The sequence below is a fragment of the Lynx canadensis genome, chromosome B4, assembly GCF_007474595.2.
Source record: "Lynx canadensis isolate LIC74 chromosome B4, mLynCan4.pri.v2, whole genome shotgun sequence".
Lineage (NCBI taxonomy): Eukaryota > Metazoa > Chordata > Mammalia > Carnivora > Felidae > Lynx > Lynx canadensis.
Genome location: NC_044309.1, coordinates 43474858 through 43494321, shown reverse-complemented (window position 1 = coordinate 43494321; position 19464 = coordinate 43474858). Strand labels below are relative to the sequence as shown.

The 19464-nt window shown below is 37.4% G+C and overlaps 1 protein-coding gene across 2 annotated transcripts; it reads right to left on the bottom strand.

Moving 5' to 3' along the window:
* Nucleotides 1-1540: 1540 nt before the first annotated feature.
* On the bottom strand, nt 1541-17680 carry CLEC2D (C-type lectin domain family 2 member D). 2 transcript variants are annotated; one of them, XM_030321648.1, is made up of 5 exons: nt 17533-17680; nt 14558-14668; nt 7805-7989; nt 3685-3788; nt 1541-1948 (listed from the first exon to the last, which is right to left on the bottom strand). In XM_030321648.1, exons 1-5 carry the CDS (start codon nt 17591-17593, stop codon nt 1810-1812), a joined length of 600 nt encoding a protein of 199 aa, XP_030177508.1. In that variant the 5' UTR covers nt 17594-17680; the 3' UTR covers nt 1541-1809. The 2 variants fall into 2 exon arrangements, with proteins under 2 accessions (XP_030177508.1, XP_030177509.1); XM_030321649.1 differs by lacking the exon at nt 14558-14668.
* Between the last annotated feature and the right edge of the window lie 1784 nt (nt 17681-19464).

The window sequence follows — 19464 nt, the reverse complement described above, 5'->3', positions numbered from 1 at the left end:
GGCAAGAATGGATGAAGCAGAACAGAGAATCAGTGATATAGAGGACAAACTTATGGAGAATAATGAAGCAGAAAAAAAGAGGGAGAGTAAGGCAAAAGAGCATAACTTAAGAATTAGAGAAAACAGTGACTCATTAAAAAGGAACATCAGAATCATAGGGGTCCCAGAAGAGGAAGAGAGAGAAATAAAGGTAGAAGGGTTATGTGAGCAAATCATAGTGGAAAGCTTTCCTAACCTGGGGAAAGACACAGACATCAAAATCCAGGAAGCACAGAGGACTCCCATTAGATTCAACAAAAACCAAGCATCAACAAGGCATATCATGGTAAAATTCACAAAATACTCAGGCAAGGAGAGAATCATGAAAGCAGCAAGGGAAAAAAAGTTCCTAACCTACAAGGGAAGACAGATCAGGTTTGCAGCAGACCTATCCACAGAAACTTGGCATGCCAGAAAGGAGTGGCGGGATATATTCAATGTGCTGAATCAGAAAAATAAAGTAATATTCCATTATACACACACACACACACAGACCACTTCTTCTTTAACCACTTATCTATCAATGAATACTTGGCATGTCTCTAGAGGCAAGGTAAACAGCAAAAATGAACTACTGGGATTTTGTCAAGATAAAAATTTTCTCCACAGCAAAGGAACAATCAACAAAACTAAAAGGCAATCTATGGAATGGGATAAGATATTTGCAAGCAATATATCTGATACAGGGTTAGTATTCAAAATCTATAATGAAGTTATCAAACTCAAAAAACAATTCAGCCATAAAAAAGAGTGAAATCTTGCCATGTGTAATAACAGAGATGGGGCTACAGTATAATGTAAGCAAAAGAAGTCAGAGAAAGAAAACACCATAGGTTTCACTCATATGTGGAATGAAACAAATGATCAAAGGATAAAAGAGAGACAGACTCTTAACTATAGAGAGCAAACCGATGGTTAGCACAGGGGAGATGGGTGGGGGCATGGGTGAAATAGGTGAAAGGGATTAAGAGTACATTTATCACTTTTTAATCTCTTTTTTGTTTGTTTCACATTTTTATTTAAATTCTAGTCAGTTATCATATAGTGTAATAATATTTTCAGGAGCAGAACTTAGTAATTCATCACTAAATTACATACAACACCCAGTGCTCCTCACAAGTGTCCTCCTTTAGGAAGTATACTTACCATGATGAACCCTGAGTAATGTACACAATCGTTGAATCACTGTATTATACACCTGAAACTAATATAACACTGTGTGTTAACTCTACTGGAATTAAAATTAAAACTCAATAAAAATGAAAAAAAGGTTAACATTTTAATGAGGTTGAAGAGAAAAAAAATGCTGAGATTTTTGATGTTTAAGGAGTATCTTCCAATCAAGAAGAATTAAAACTTGTAAAGTACGCAAGGACTTTTCAAAAGATGTTTCCCTTTTCATTCAGTCTCGTATTTTCCGTAAGTGAGAAGGCACGTAAAAAATGTCACCTTATGTTGCCAACACTAGAGAATGTTCTGAAAGTGCAATCAGGCCAAGAAGTTATATACAAAAGAAACCGCTTTTATTCTCTCAATGAGGATTCTAGAAGGAAAGCTTTTTGGGTTGCTCGGGGTTTTCGGAGAAAAGTTACAAAGTTGAGTAACACAACAGCACCTGGATACAAAGCAATTATATGTGGCAGTCTCTCTGGGTGCTCATTTTTTATAATGTTTCTTTTTGATGGGGAGCAAGAGAGAGAATCCGCAGCAGGCTCCACACTGTCAGAGCTAAGACACATTCGGGAAGGAGTGCAATTCACAAGGGAAGAGTTACGTTGCATTTTGCCTCCTGATCTTGGTGTATGTGTCCTCTTTGGCACAGATCCACTTTCTCTCCGTGTAGTGCCTAGCACTACTGGCACCGTTGTCATTCAAATAGGCACACTCTCCTCCTCCTCTGATAGGAAAACTGCAATGAAAAAGCAGAGTCGCTCAGTTGGCCGCCGGATAGTTCTTCAAAAGCACAGGGAACACAGATGAGGAAATCAGGAAACTAACATGAATTCAGCCTCCAAAATATAAGGTGCATCGCCCCGTATTCTCTCTTCAATATTAAAGATTGCCCTGAGAGATACCGATCATCTCTTTTTACAGGCCGGAAAACACACACACACACACACACACACACACACACACACACACAAGCCAACAAGCAAAATTCACAGAATTTCCCAGGATTCTATAACAAATGAAACGAGGATTCATAACTAAATCAGTGAAAACACAGGGTCCACGCTATTCCCACTTCTTCCTTTTGGGAAAGAGGAGAGAGAATGCTTGTCTACTCAGCATTTAAGCAGCCTGGCTCAGACATCTGGGTCAGCATTTAGACTAGAAGTTTTTCCCCTGTACTGTTTGAAATTGCTCAGGGTGACATGATTTGCCTTTTGTTAAGACACGCTAGCCCTTAATAAATATATTTTTCATTTCTATGGTGATGAACCATTTTCAATGACTGAACAGTTAGCACTATATTTGCTCCTTAAACACTAGAGAATTAGATGAAGTAAACATTACCGTTTCACTATTATAAAGGGAGAAGTAAAGGTCAATCCTAAATATTCATCAAGCATCCACAATGGGCTAGGCACTGCAGATACAACAGTGTATAAATATAAGCTCTAATTCCTAAAACTTAGTGTCTGTCCGAGATCAAAAAGCTAATAGGAGAGACTCTTAAAAACTGAGAACAAACTGAGGGTTGATGGGGGGTGGGAGGGAGGGGAGGGTGGGTGATGGGTATTGAGGAGGGCACCTTTTGGGATGAGCACTGGGTGTTGTATGGAAACCAATTTGACAATAAATTTCATATATTGAAAAAAAAAAGCTAATAGGTAAGAACCAGTTTTCAAAATTACCAACGTCTGGTCCAGTGCTCTTTCCACTAAATAAAGTGACATTTCCAATGCTGACTATTTTATCATCATAAAGCAACTTTTCAAAACCTCCTCATATCTTCAGATAAGAAAACATTTAGTGAGGCTCTCTGAATCCAAGTCTTCCGACATTATCCAAAATTCTTCTAGTGATATAAAGATCCAACAGATATGCAGTTGAGATGAAATGTGACAATGCTAACTGCACCTGTCCTAAACATTGTAATGATGATCTTATAAATAATAGACATTATTACCATCCCTCATAATCCCTGTGTAAATGGTTGAAGACTGATGCAGTGATCAACGAAAATAGTAATTTACCTTGCATTTATATGACATTTAAAGTTAAATGGTGCCACCGTAAATATCAAAATCTCTGATTCTCATATCAACCCTGTGAAATCAATTGGGCAAGTACGACTAATTTCGTTGTGGAGTAAGCAACAGACTTAAAGATAGTGTGTAGTTTGCTTAAAGTGAAAGAGCTGGTAAATGACATAGCTGAGGCTGGAGTCAAGTTCACCACCATTCTACTGTGCCACCTATGATAGATTTTGTAGCGGTTTGAGGATGTTGCAAAACCTTTGCAGTCTACAATTTTTCACTTTGTTCCTTTATGACTAATCGCAAAATAAAAATTTTTAGAGAACACACTGGTTTCTGTGTTTGGTTTTCTGCAAAGTGAATTCAAAATATTTGCTCCTTTAAACACTAGATATGTGCACAGTATGATACAAATATTGCCACCATATTTTTCAGAACTCACCAGCTGGTCCATTCAGTGCCATTTATCCATTTCCATGGTTGGCCTTCTTCTCTGCTGAGCCCAATCCAGTGGTCAGAGGGGCCTTTATACCGCAACAGGAAACCCTTTCAGAAAACAAAGATGATATGCATTAACCCGACATTATCTAGCCTCTCCCAGAAGAAATGTTGCTTCTATGCTATCTTCTCAACTGCTCTCACAATTTTCTTTTTAATTTTGTATTGTTTAATAATACATACAGAATAGATATGCTACAGTAGCGCAAACGAATATTAAAACTGAGAGAAATTGCTGATAACTTGTTTGCTTTTAATTCAGCATAGTGCCACTTTGTCTTACCACTCCATAATTTATCTATTCTATTATTGGTTTCCACTACTATTATTTCAAGTTTGAAGCTATTATGAATGCTTTCATGACATTCGTGGCACCTGTCCTCCTGTCCTGGAATGAATGATTAGGCCACAGTAACGGTTATTGTCAATTTCACCAAATGACACCTAATTATTTTCTGATTCTGTAATTGTAACAAATCGTATTCATACCAGCATTGTAGTTTTCCACGTTACATATCTTTGTCAATAGGTAGAGTGTCTTTTTATGATTACAAGTATTAATTTCTATATAATTCAATGTATAATTTTCCTTTATGATTAGTGGACTTCTCGGGGAAATCTTTACTCTTTGAAGATGACATTTATTTTTACTTCTCCATTTTTAGTTCCTTGACGTGTACAGTTGGGATACTGACTTCAAGTATTTTTTTTTCTTTAAGGTATGCATTTACAGTTATAAATTTCCCACTCAGTATTGCTTCTGCTGCATGCCATAGGTTTTGGTATGTTACAAAACACTTATGTTTTGCATGTTTTCATTTCATTTGTTTCAATTCTAATTTCCCCCTGTGATTTCTTTTTTGCTCACTGAATGTTTAACAGTGGGCTGTTTAATTTCTATGTATTTGTGAATTTTCCAATTTTCCTTCTGTTGTTGATTTCTAGTTTCATTCCATTGTGTTTACAAAAGGAACTTTGCATGATTTCAATCTTTTCAAACTTACTAACTTGTTTTGTGGCCTATCACATGAACTATCCAGAAAAATGTTCCACAGACACATGAGAAGAATACATACTCTGCTATTGTTGGGAGGCGTTCTCTGCAGGTCTTTTAGGTCAAATTGGTTTGCAGTACTGTTTAAGACTTGTATGCCCTCATTGTTCCTTTGTCTGGTTGTTCTATCCATTATTGAAAGTGGAATCATGAAGTCTTCAAATATTATTATAGAACTATCTATTTCTCATTTCAATTCTATCAATTGTTCCTTCATATATTTTGGTGCTGTGGGTACTATAGGTTCATAATGGTTATATCTTCTTGCTGTAACAAAATTTTTATCAAGATATAATATTCCTTGTTTCTTGTAAACTTTTTTGCTTTTATCTGTTTTGTCCAACAAAAATATAGTCACACAGCTCTATTTTGGTTACTGTTTGCATGTCATATCTTTTTCCAGCCTTTTATTTTAAACTTCTTTGGGTCCTTATATCTATGGTGAGTCTCTAATAGCATGTAGATGGATCTTGTTTTGTTTTTAGCCAACTGCCAGTCTCTGCTTTTTAATCAGATAGTTTCAACCATTTACATTTAATGTGATTACCATTAAAAGACTTAGTTCTACCATTTATTTATTTTTTATATGTCTTATATGTTTTTTATTCTCTAATTCCTCTACTATTGTGATTTTTATTTAATTGAGTTTTTCTAAGTACCATTTTTATTCCCTCCTTCTTTTACTGTATATATTTTAGTAATTTTATTAGTGGTTACCTTGGGGATTGCCACTAACATTTTAAACTTATAACAACATAGTTTACAATATGAACTTGGTTATAATGGCAAATGAACATTTTGCCCCTTTACATCTCCATCCCTCTCTTCATAATACTGTCATAGACTATATATGTATATGCTATATACTCATTAACATAGATTTATAATTATTGTATTATGAATTCACCTGCTAAATCATATATGAAAGGAGAGAAGTTACAAACTAAACCAAAAGTATAGTAATTCTGGCTTTTATATTGATCTATGTGGTTACTTTTATGAGTCTTGTTTATTCCTTTGGCTCTGAGTTACTATCTAATGCACTTTAATTTCAGCCTTTATCATTGTTTATAGGATGGGTCTACTGATAAGAAACTCACTTAGCTGCTGTTCTTTTAGAAGTATCTTAAATTTTTCCCCATTATTAAAGATAGTTTGGACAGATTCAGAATTCTAGACTGGCAGGGTTTTTTTAGAATTTAAAGTACGTCATTGCACTGTTTTCTGGATTCTATGGTATCTCAGGATAAATCATCTGCTAATCTCATTGAGAATCCTAGGTACATGACTAGTCCCTTCGCTTGCTGCTTTCAAACTTCTCTCTTTCAGCTTTGACAACTTGACTCTAATTTTAGTCTTCATGTAGTTTTCTTTGAATTTATCCTGCTTGGAGTTTGTTGAGATTCTTGGACATGTATATTCATCTTTTTCCTCAACTTTGGGAAATTTCTGTCCATTATTTCTTTACATATTTTTTCTACCTTTTTTTTTCTTTTCCTTCTAGGATTCCCACAATGTATACATTGGTTTGCTTGGCGGTATACTACAGTTCCTTCAGGATGTTTATTTGTTTTTATTTTTAAATTTTCTTTCTATTATTAGACAGGATACCTTCAACTTTCTTATCTTCAAGTTTGCTGACTCTTTCTTCTTCCTGTTCAAATATTCTTTTGACTCCTCTAGTGAGTTTTTCATTTCAATTATTATACTTCTCAGGTCCAGAATTTCTATTTGGTTCCTTTCAATAATTTCTACCACTTTATTGATATTCTCATTTTATTTACATATCATTTTTCCTGATTTCTTTTACTTTTTTGGTGTATGGTTTCCCTTAGCTCATTGAACATATTTAATACAATAGATTTAACATCTTTGACTAATATTTCCAATGTCTGGACTCCCTCATGGATGGTTTCTATCAGATATTTCTTCCTGCGAATAAGCTATGCTTTCCTATTCCTTTATATGTTTTGTGATTTCTTTGTTCAAAACTGGACATTATGAATACTTTATTGTGTTAATTCTGGGAATATACTTCTTTTCTTCAGTGATTGTTGAATTTCGATTACTGAGATTCAGAGCCATCTGGTTGTGACTTTTCCAAACAATTTTTGCAAAATGTGCATTACGTACTGTGTGTGGTCACTGAAATTTCTATTCTGTTATTTTTACGGTCAGCCAGTTAACTGCCAATGTCTAGCTGGCAATGTCTAGCTAAATGTCTAGCTCCCAAAAGGGGGGAGAAAACAAGTACTGTGTCTTTAAATGCTCTGAAGATCACTCCATTTGGTAGGAGTTGAAGAAAAAATGGCAGCCCACCTCTGTGTCTGTCCCTCAGCAAAGAAAAGCAGCGATGACAAATACCACCACATAACCACAATATTTGAAGCACAATGTTCTTATTCACCATCCTGGCTCCAGCAAGCTTTACCAGGAACGTGGCCAGGAGTCCCCATGGCTGCAGGACATGATGGTGTGTGGGGAATGGTAACCACTGAGTGGGAAGGCTGAAATTCATGGAGATTAACTGAAATTTACTAACCTCTTCATTAAGTTATCCCTTGGATGCTGCAAGACTCCAGAGCTCCAGATTTGTTGAGAGTTTCTGCCAGTCCAATAGCTGTTTAGGTGTAGGTACAGATTTCAAAGCTTCCTATTCTGCCATCTTCTCTGACATCACTCCTGCCTGATTTATTTTGAAGCAATGTTAACTTCATGCAGATTTAAAATTATGTTTCCCTGTTTAATTCTCCAATTCTGTTTGCACAGTTCTTGCTCATTAGTCACAGAAAGCACTGTCTTGCTCTCTGGCCACTTTCCTGCTATGAATGTTAAGGTAACTGTAGATGATCCGCTGCAGAATGTAGCACCTGCTGGTTTTCTCTCCTTATGTTAAAAATATCAATGTCTAGGCAAGTGTCTAAACCTGTACCTTAGACATTCTCACATAGAATTACGTAGTGTATTGATGGGGCACATTATTTTATTCTAGACAGAACTATTTTCTTACCAGTTCCTGGACGGTTTCAATCTGAACAAGATCAGCGCCGTGTGAGACACAAAACCTCTGGCTGAATGTCCAATTTTTGATGTCATCAGAAAAATAGAAACACTTTCTTTGGAAACCAATCCAGTTTTCTGGGCATGCAGCTTCAAGGCACTCTGGCAGTATTTGATGGGGTTTTCTTCTAGTTACTAAAAATAAAAACAGCTTACTTTTATATTTTCCTATATGTACATTATCAAGTGCTTTCTAATACACTTTTCCATAGTTGTGTGATATGCTAAATATATCATCCTTATTTTTCAAACAAGGAATATGATTCTGCAAGGCATTGCATATATTACACAGCAAATGTCAAAGCTGAGATTCAAACTAATGCCTTAGTTAGTGGATGAATTGAATAAAGAATTACTAATGTCTTAAAATCTGGACTATAGACCTGCCTACTTAGATTTCAACAATGCTACCTTTCTTAAAATACTAGGCACATCAATAACATTTTACCAGCCTTAGAGAACAGATAGTTCAAGAGCTCTAGACACCTTCCTAAATAAAATGAGGGACAGGGCATAGATACCTTTTGTGAATAAAGTTTCTGGAAATGAAATGGTCGGATAGATGTGTAAAGAGTCCCATGATGATGAAAGGAACTAAGGAACTTCCTTCAACTAAGGAAGTTTTGTGAAGCTTTCTCTATTTTGAAGCTGATAGTACTCCATGGGGTAAGCTTTTCTGACACACTTCCCATATAACCAGGAGAGATGCTCTCTAAAAGTGAGATTAAAAAGAAGAAAAGTCTCTCCAGGTGGCCTTTACTGATTTGCTAGTAGGTGAGGCTTTTATTTCTATAACCATTTTCTCTAAGTAACCTCATAGCTTCTTTCTTAAGTAATGTTAATTTAAATCTCTGTAGCTTTATTTTTGCTTCATCAATGTATAAGAGATTTTCTTTTTGGTAACAGAATGACAAGAACAGATCATTCTCTGTGGAATCATAAAAATATTAAAAAAGAAACACGGATCACCTGGAACATGGGAGAGTCCAATGTAAAATCAAATCTTTGGCCCCAACTTTCAAACTAGACAAGAGACTGCTGCGTATGTTGACCAATTTCAAACAAGTCTCCCCTCTTCGTCTTTATTTTGCAAAGTTCAAGTTTAGGCAGAGCAAGTGATAAGCAATCACTCTACTCGGGGTTTCTGTCCGGAGGTAATCCTGAGCAAATGTCACACTGAGAAATCTTTAAACCGAGGATGACCACAGTGGATTATTACTTGTTCTATCTTTTCTTTATCTGTAAGCTTATAGCATTTCCATTAAAGATGGTAATGGTGATAGTGATACTGTTTATGATAACAAAATAGCAGCAAACAGTTTTTGAAGATTTTATTTTTTATTAGGTGTATCCAGTTATTTAATGCATCAAATTATTTAATCCTGATTATATTTCAATACACTAAATTTACAATTACTTACTCCATTACCTTTCCATTTTAGACTTAAAGGTAAATTCCACGTGTCTTGTCTATTAGTGGCCTTTTGCAACCCAGATATTTAAAAGCAAAGAAAGAAAAATACCATATGATTTCACTCATGTGGAATTTAAGAAACAAAACCAAAGGAACAAAAGAAAAGTAAAGAGACGAACAAAAAGCAGATTCATTTTTTAATGCTTGTTTATTTATTCTGAGGGAGAGCGTGTTTACACGTGTATGTGCGGGGAGGGGCAGAGAGAGGGAGAGAGAGAATCCCAAGCAGGCTCTGTGGACATGGGGCTCGATCTCACGAACCGTGAGCTCATGACCTGAACCAAAATCAAGAGTCAGACACTTAACTGACTGAGCCACCCATGTGCTCCCAAAAAATAGACGCTTAACTATAGGGAACAGATGGTTACCAGAAGGGAGGTGAGTGAGGACATGGGTGGAATAAGTGAAAGGGATTAAGAGTGTATTTATCTTGGAGGGCCTGGGTGGCTCAGTCGGTTGAGCGGCCCACCTTGGCTCAGGTCATGATCTCACGGTGCATGAGTTCGAGGCCCACATCTGGCTCTGTGCTGACAGCTCACAGCCTGGAGCCTGCTTCAGATTCTGTGTCTCCCTCTCTCTCTGCCTCTCCCCTGCTCATGCTCTGTCTGAACATTAAAAAAAAAATTTTTTTTAATTTTTTTTAACATTTATTTATTTTTGAGACAGAAGGAGACACAGCATGAACGGGGGAGGGGCAGAGAGAGAGGGAGACACAGAATCGGAAGCAGGCTCCAGGCTCTGAGCCATCAGCCCAGAGCCCGACGCGGGGCTCGAACTCGCGGACCGCGAGATCGTGACCTGAGCCGAAGTCGGACGCTTAACCGCCTGAGCCACCCAGGCGCCCCCCAAAATAAATTTTTTAAGAGTATATTTAGTTTGACAAGTACTGAGTAATTACAGAAATGTTGAATCACTCTATTGTACACCTGAAATTAATATAACACTGTATCTTAACTATACTGGGATTAAAATAAAAATTAAAAATAAATTAATAAAAGCAGACTTTTTTTCAGCTAACAGAGTCTGTATAATCTCTTACTGACACCAGAGGGCAGTCACAGATTTCAAAACGTCTGGTATGACTGAATAATAGCAAAATTCACAGTCCAAGGTAGGGCAGTATTAAGTTATTTTACCCGTCAACCATGCTGAGTGGTTTGGATCACAGGGCTCAAAATTAGTTTTCTGTCAAAATAATATGAGAAATTTAAAAACAAATAAAAGTGCAGTAGTCCACATAGGATTGAAAAATTAGTCCCTCACCTATCAGCCATAGTGGCTATACAGAACATGCAGAAGAAAACCAGAGCAGAAAATGATTTAAAAAAAAAAATCTTTATATACTTTATTTACTGGTTTATATACTTTATTTATATTAGCTTATTAATGCTCATAACAGCCTTATGAGGTGGTTTGATTGATCATGCCTATTTCACAGATGAAGAAATTAAGAATAGACGTTTAATTTTCTAAAAGTTCCACAGCTCACACGTGCAGATTTGGGATTTGAACTTCAGATAGTTTGGTGGTGAAAATGTGGATGTGCCTTATCACTAGACTACACCACTTTTCTAACTTTTAGAAGGAAAAATCCCTATCCAAAATTATAGTATGGATAGTATGATTAGAGAAGTTGGAAAACTGGAAACGAAGCCGCATATTTAAAATTATATTCAAAAGGATAAAAATATTAGAAATTTATACAATCAGTGATCATCTATGGAACACTTATTCTGTACTAAGCTAGGGACTAACGATATAGGGAAAAAATGGTATTTTTCCCTCAAGTTGCTCACCGCAAACGTAAAAAATGCACATATAAATTAATAATTATAACCATCAGATAGCAAATGCTATGAGAACTCAGGGGTGCAATCAATATTAACATATTATTCCTGAAAAATGGAAGCACTTTATAAATGTGTCTGAACGTGTACCTGCTTTAAAAGGAAGTCAATTCTTTTTTAAAAAAAATTTTTTTTTCAACGTTTATTTATTTTTGGGACAGAGAGAGACAGAGCATGAACGGGGGAGGGGCAGAGAGAGAGGGAGACACAGAATCGGAAGCAGGTTCCAGGCTCTGAGCCGTCAGCCCAGAGCCCGACGCGGGGCTCGAACTCACGGACCGTGAGATTGTGACCTGAGCTGAAGTCGGTCGCTTAACCGACTGTGCCACCCAGGCGCCCCAAAAGGAAGTCAATTCTAATGGAGCCAAAATATTAGGTCAGCGTCCTGCCTATGCCATAGATGAAATACATGACTTTGGGACAATTATTCAACCATTTCTGATTTTCATCACATTTCACTACATGGTGGATTCACATGATTCTACGAAATTTTAAATTTTTTACCAACGCACAGAGTCTGCTACTGTGTTTTAACTGAAAAGAATTTGAGTTTTCTAACAAGTAGCAGTAGTCATCGTCTACCAGCTGTGCCCCAGACATTGTCCAAGTTCAATCATACACAAATTTACTTCATTATTTCAACAACAGTAAGCAAACTGAAGCACCGAGAGGGTGTTAGAGCTGTCCAAGTTTACAAAGCTGCACAGACGAGAGAGCTAGAATTCAAACCCAAGCCATCTAAATCCAGAATCTGTACTCAGATTTGTGCTTTTAAACTCTGTACTCTGATCGACCTATGAAGGACTAAGAAGTAGGTAATTAGGTGTGATGAGGATGAGAAAAGACATAAAAATAGAGGCGGATGTGAACGTAGTACTTTAACCAATTATTACCTGCGTGTGAATTGCATCATGGATTTTGTTTTATGTTACTCAAGGGCATAGTTTTCCGTATTGTTCTGCTAACGCCAGGGCTTATCAGGGAGTCTGACCTCCTGTGAACCATCACTGTCTCCTGGGGCATGTAAGTTTGACAAGGCTATGATTCAACAGTAGACCTTTCACTGAGAAAATGAATGAATAACTTTCTTTGGCGGACTGCTCTTCTATCACAGTAATTCTCAAATATTCTTTGCAGTCAGAAGGAGAAAACAGTGGAAGGCAGCATGCGCTTGCATACTTCCCTCAGAAGTATCTCCCCGTCCCCAGGAGTAGAGGGCAGTACGATGGTGAACTGGGAAACCCCAAGTTCTCGTTCCTCCACAAGAACAACTTAAAAAATAAAAACAAACCAAAAAAAAAAAAGCCCAAGAAATTAGCTGACTGAAACTGGTAAGACCTGTGGAAAACAAAGGTTTATAAAAGTCTACACAAATCAAGCCAACACCCAATCAATAAAGGCCATCTTCAAAATGGTAGGAAATTGGGCGCCTGGGTGGCGCAGTCGGTTAAGCGTCCGACTTCAGCCAGGTCACGATCTCGCGCTCCATGAGTTCGAGCCCCGCGTCAGGCTCTGGGCTGATGGCTCGGAGCCTGGAGCCTGTTTCCGATTCTGTGTCTCCCTCTCTCTCTGCCCCTCCCCCGTTCATGCTCTGTCTCTTTCTGTCCCAAAAATGAATAAACGTTGAAAAAAAAAAATTAAAAAAAAACAAAATGGTAGGAAAACGTGTTTTCTTCTCATGCATGGAATACCTTCTGACTAGTGCAGCGGCAGTTTGGGCCTAAGGTAGAAGGCAGCCCCGTCCCCTGTTCCCTCTCTCAAAATGGAGGGAGCAGGACAGACATTTCTCTTACTAAAACGGAAAAATTTCAGTAGAAGGACTTAATATCAGATTTGAGCAGCAGAAGAAAGATTCAGGGAAGTTACCAGTAGGACAACTGAAATTATCAAGTAGGAGGAGCGGACAGAAAAAAAAGAATGAAGAAAATGAACAGAGCTTAAGGCACTTGTTGGATGCCATGAAGCAAACCCACATACGCATCACAGGGGTCTCAGAAGAAGTAGGGAGACAAAGAGTGGCAGAGAGATTACTGGAAAAAGTAATGGCTGTAAACTTCCCAAATGTGATGATCTAAACATTCAAAAACTCAGCCAATGCCCAGTAGGATAAATACGCCCAAACCTCACCCTGAGACAAATCCTAATAAATTGTCAGGTCAAAGACAGAGACAGAGTTTCATTTCCGTGGGGCTTTCTTACTAAGTTTCCACAAATGAAACTTGACTTGGAAGGGATTTATGCTACTTTCTGTCCTGGACCTTAAAAGACTGAGCAGCCCTCCTCATTGTACCCTATTCCTTTCTTTCAGGAAACCCAGCCTTGATGGTGGCACCTTACAGAAGTCAATGATATCTTAAGAGAATAATGGAAAATAGCAGCCCCAAGGTCTTATTCACTCACAACAGAATTATTGAGAGGTCAAAGAAGTCTCTATTTTTTAAGCCACCATGGTTTTGTGGTCCTCTATTTTTTGAATATTATCTCAGCCTAGATCCTATTAATACACTGTTTAAAAATTGCTGTGGGTGCCTAGGGAGGTCAGTCAGTTTAAGCATCTGACTTCAGCTCAGGCCATGATCTCACGGTTCAGAAATTCGAGCCCCAATTAGGCTCCGTGCTGACAGCTCAGAGCCTGGAGCCTGCTTCAGGTTCTGTGTCTCCCTCTCTCTCTGCCCCTCCCCTGCTCACGCTCTGTCTCTGTCCCTCAAAAAAAGTCAACATTAAAGGAAATTACTGGATTCTTGGCAAATATTCAAGCACAAATGCAATTTCATGAATCAAACACATCAGTTTCTACAGCTCTCTTTGGATGTGTCCTCCATCAGGACCTACACACAAGATCTCTGAAGTAATTTTAATTGAAAATGTAACTTCGATTATATTGTATGCCTGAAACTTACATAATGTCATATGTCAACTATAGCTCATTTTTGATATATCCTTAACCTAAGAAAATTGTTTAAAAAGAAAACGTAATTTGAGAGTAAATTTATATATAAATATATTAAATATATAAATATGTAAGTAAATACTTATACATATATAATATATATAGAAATGTATATGTATACATATACATAGTAAGACTACATGATAAAAGGCCTAGCAATAATATAAATTAAAGCACAATATGACTGGCAATAGGGTTCTACCTTCTGCAAACTCTGAGCATTCTATTAAGTTTGTAATAATGGGACCCCTATATTACACAATTAAAATCTTAGACCCCACTTACAAGGTTATTGGAATTTAACTCAACTGGTGAAATGAAAAAAAAAAAACAAAACTTAGGAACTGTAAAGAACAGGGAAGTCATCAATAAGTCCTCTCTTCTTTTGGAAAGTGGACTTCTCTAGATGAACAAAGATTACAAATTACTTACCTACAACATATATAATTATTCCACTCAATATAAGTATGAAACACGCGATGATGAAGGAAAAGGCTCTATTTGGTTTAACTTTAGTAGAATGCTTTTTTGAAGGCAGGTAATCTGGAAAAAACATAATGAAAAACACATTTTTGTTTTAGGTTTTTTTTTTTTTTTTTCCACGTTAACTGCAGAACAGACGTCAGACTGCTAGAAGCATTAACCGTCAAAATGTTACTTCCTCTTCATTCCTTTTCACTACAGGGGACAACTGGCCTGTCGTTTTATGAATGTACAATTTTGTCTCTGGCGTTTACTTGCTCACAGAAGAACTGATCTTAGTGCACAAGCCATGAAGTGGCTTTGCACCTGTCCCCTAAAACTAAATACAAATCTCATTCTATTTCCAGATCCAGCTACCAATTTAACAGAAATGTAAGAGAGGGAGAATCATGTTAATTAAATGACAGGAACGAAATCAACAAACTTGAGACTGTTGTAAATTCTACGTGATAAATTACCTTGAAACTTAAAAAAACACGGAAAGCGCATTTTAAAAAGCAATCACGGGGGTATCTTTTCATTAAAAGGGACTTAAAAGTCTTTTTATTTAAGTCAAAATTAAAGTGAGAAAATGATTCTCATAAAAGTCAATTTAGTGTTATTCCTAAAGACTGCCTAGAGGGCTTCTGAGATGGGTGGCAAGCTTCTTTATCTGACAAAGATAGTATTTTTTTTTTTTTTATTGAGAGAGAGAGAGAGGCAGGGAGAGAGAGAGTGTGTGAGCAGAGATGGGGCAGAGGGAGAGGGAGAGAGAGAATCCCAAGCAGGCTCCACACCCAGCATGGATTGTGAGATCATGATCTGAGCCAAAATCAAGAGTCAGCTGCCCAACCAACTGAGCCACCCATGCACCCCAGACAAAGATAGCATTTAACAAGGACGCTCACCTTAGAATAATTCATCAAGCTGTATATGTGTTTTGTATACTTTTCTATATTTGTGTTGTATCTCAAAAGACCCTACGTTATCTAAAACCTGCTGTAAATGTTTTTTTTTTTTAATGTTTATTTTTGAGAGAGACACCATGAGCAGGGGAGGGGCACAGAGAGAGGGGGACAGAGGATCCGAAGCAGGCTCTGTGCCGACAGCAGAGAGCCCGATGCAGGGCCTGAACTCGCGAACCATGAAAACATGACCTGAGCCAAAGTCAGACACTTAACTGACTGAGCCACCCAGGTGCCCCTAAACCCTCTTGTCAAATTTCCTGTTGGAACCCTCTTCAGAGTCCATCACGTGGCCACCATACACACTTTTAGCTACTTCTTTTAAAGACTTTCTTGGTGAAACAGGCATAGTTTCCTGTAACATTCTATCCACACTAGAAAGTTTTTCATTAATGTTTCCCAGAACGATCAATGGTTGATGCACACCCAGGAAAGATCTGAATACCACTACAAAGGATCCAAACACCGAGCCGACATTGGAATTAGAGCCCACAGAATGCTGAACCAAGCCGGAGTAATTGCCGGCTAAAACCAAAAATATCAATACACCCCAAAATTTAAACAAAATCAAAAGTCTCGTAACAAAATGTTCATTCAAAATGTCCAGATGCCATGAAAATTTCAACGAACGTGGCCAAAGACAGTCAACGGAAGCCAATGCTGTGATGACAAGATGTTGGAATTATCTAACATATACTTTAAAGCAGCTCTTAGGGAAATATGCAAAAATCCCAAAGGAATAAAGAAATAAATGAAGTCACTCAACAAGGATTAGACATCGTCTTGTCCTCATATGAACTGCCTTTTCTCTAAGTCGATGACAACTTTTATCAAAGACAAAAGAAATTTTTTTCACTCCTAAATTATGCCACTTCGATTTTCTGCAGCTGGTACAAAACTTTTTTTTTTCCCCCACTTACTAAGTCATCACATAAAGCCTTGAATACAAGTGGTTTTTTACAGTTTCAAGCTTTGTATAAATGTATAATATATATATAATATATATAATGAATAATATATATAATATATAACGTATCTCATATAATATATATGAGATTATATGTGTGTATATACATTATTTTCTTCTTACTGTGCCTCCGATTTTAGATAATTCCATTTGAATGCTGTACTGTTTTTCCTTTGCCTTCTGTTTACTATTTTTACTTGCTAAAAAACTCTATACTGTTTGCCTTTTCTTTGCTTTTTATTTCTATCTTTTCTATGTATGAGCTTCCATTGTAGATTTCTACCTCATTTTATTTATTTGTTTGTTTATTTATTTTTAGAGAGAGAGAGAGAGAGAGAGAGAGAGACAGTGAGTAGAGGGAGAGAGAAAGAATCCCAAACAGGCTCCCTGCTGGGCATGGAGCCCTACATGGGGCTCAAACTCACCACCCTCAGATGATGCCCTGAGCCAAAATAAAGAGTCAGACACTTAACTGACTGAGCCACCCAGGCGCCCTTATTTTCTACCTTATTTACCATTATTTACTTATTTACAATGCAGATACCCTGCATCTGTATGACACTTTAAAATGCTCATTGTTCTTTTCGGTGAAATTCACTGTTATTAACATTTACTAAGTTTTAGCCTCATAATTTAATTTTTAATTCCATTTTCTTACGTTTGAATTTTTACTATTTGTGAACTGATATTTATTAATAAAATATGACTGTATATGTCAGTGAGATTCATTGTTACAAGGTTTATCCTCTGTCATCAATGGAACCGGACTCGACTCTCTGTCATCTTTCCCTAACAGTTCTCCCTCCTCACTTGTTGGCACAAGGGTACCCAAGTAGCTGCATATTTTTACACCAATCGTAAACCTGCAATTTATAACCTCTAGCATTCCATCTCTCAGCCTTGAAAACTCTCTCCAAAAGACTGTCTTCCCTGTGCAGAAACCAGACCCGCATTACTGCTCTTATCTTACCGCCCCAATTCCCACAGTCACTGCATACAGACCAGTTTCTTACTTGGGTTTCTCAGCAATTCCACCGGCACACAGGCTTTCTCCACACAATTGCTATCATGCATTTTGCCCCTACATCGCAGACAGCTAACAAGTGGCTTCAGATCGCTTCCAAGCCAAGAGAACCACCTCTCCTTTCAGTTTAGAACTTCCTCATTTGTACACCCGCCTCACGAAAAGAAAGGGGACCACATGAGTCAGAAAGCAGCTTGCCTTCAGAGAAGGTGGGTGCTTAGCAAAAATTTCTTTTCTTTTCTTTTTTTTTTTTTTTTTGCAAAAATTTCTTTAAAACTCGGTCACAGGAACAGTCAAATTTGTTACTGCTTGAGCATTACCAGAAGTACTGCTGTGAGGATGGAGGAGGTGATTCTCAGGGGCAGTAAATATGACGCACATAAAAAAACGAGGGCAATCCTAATCTCCAATTAAAACCTATTCTCAAGAGCTCATTTTCCCTTAAAAAAATTTTTTTTTAAATCCAGAATCTTTGCTGGTCTTCCAGTTAACCCTGAAAACTCTCCAATACCTTAAAAGACGTTTGCTCCAATGCCCTCAAAGAGGTGTTTCTGGTTTGTTTTTGTTTTTGTTTTTTTTTAATCGGCCCCTTCTGGTTCTCAGCGTAAGCTTGGGGTCTCTCAGCTTGTAATACCATTGGCAGAGTAAATATGAATTGTCAAGCCGGCCCTTTTTGTATTTTTTCACAATTTTGTCATCAAAGGGGACAGAAAGTAAACTTTGATAGGTTTCACACTATACTGGAGTTCCTACATAGGTGGCACAATTAACAACATCAGTTTTACTATTATTATCATGGCATGATAACAAAAACCTACAGTTTATTACCCTTTACCATGATCTAGGAACACGGAGAAAAGATTTACACACGTGTTCTCATTTAACTGGTGCCACTAAATAACAGGGCTGACATTATTACTTTTATTTTAAAATGAGCTCCTCGAGTTAAGGGCAAAGCCATTTGTCTACGTTCAGTTACTGATAGATGCCATGATTAGATGATCTGTCTGAGGAACTAGTTTGAAACTAAGACCCTCCATAGTCAGTAAAGGTCAAACGTTGACCTTGTTAGTCAAAAAGCCACAAAAAACCCTCTCAGTTTCTGTTCCTGAAACAGCTCCTCTTAATGAGCAAAAGAAACGGAAAACTAGTGCATACAGTCCCGATGATGTGTTAGCTACATGAAAAACTACCTTTCTAAAATACAAGGGCTCTATATTAAACTGTGTGAATTTCATGACTTATAAGCCCTAGGATTCTGTTCACTCTTCTTATCAAATCTTGTGTCTAACAGGTGTTACCCTATACACGATACACTGGCATGTTTTTACACGGTGAAAAGACAGAGTACCCAGACAGTTATTTCAAATTTCACTTAGAAAAAAAGGATTTTTTTCTTTTCCCAAACAAGATTTTTTTAAATGAGGCATATATTTAAAAGGCACAAATGAGTGACTGTCTGGCTGTGGCGAAAAAGCCCTTCAAGGTTCCCGTCACTACTCAATAGAAGGGACTCTCTCAAGTGACTAATGTAAAAATAATTGTAACAGGTTTTGTTTTGTTGGAACAGCTCACTGATAAGAAACTATAGGAAACAGCAAAACCTCATGAAAAGTATTTAGTCCTACTTTACCTCTGCCCCACTTTTCTTGGCCTTTCTGGTTTTGACAACAGAATGGATGACAGATGTATTCAATGTGAGGAAACATAAAAGATTGTGTGAAAGACATGGCCTTTGGAGCAAAATACTCTCAACTCAAACACAAGTCTTATAGCCTGGTAGTTGTTTAACTTTACGTGTATATGGTAGGCAGAATATTGGCCCCTCAAAGATTCCCCGTCCTAATCCCTAAGCCTGTGGATATGTTACCTTACATGGAAAAGAATTTAAAAATGTCTTTAAGAGGGGTGCCTGGATGGC

Coding starts and splice junctions, on each gene's coding strand:
- CLEC2D (XM_030321648.1), bottom strand. CDS start 17,593: ATGCATGATAGCAATTGTGTGGAGAAAGCCTGTGTGCCGGTGGAATTG. Junction 14,669..17,532: donor GGAATTGCTGAGAAACCCAA/GTAAGAAACTGG, acceptor TGTTTTTTCCAG/ATTACCTGCCTTCAAAAAAG. Junction 3,789..7,804: donor TTGAAACCGTCCAGGAACTG/GTAAGAAAATAG, acceptor GTTTTCTGAAAG/GGTTTCCTGTTGCGGTATAA.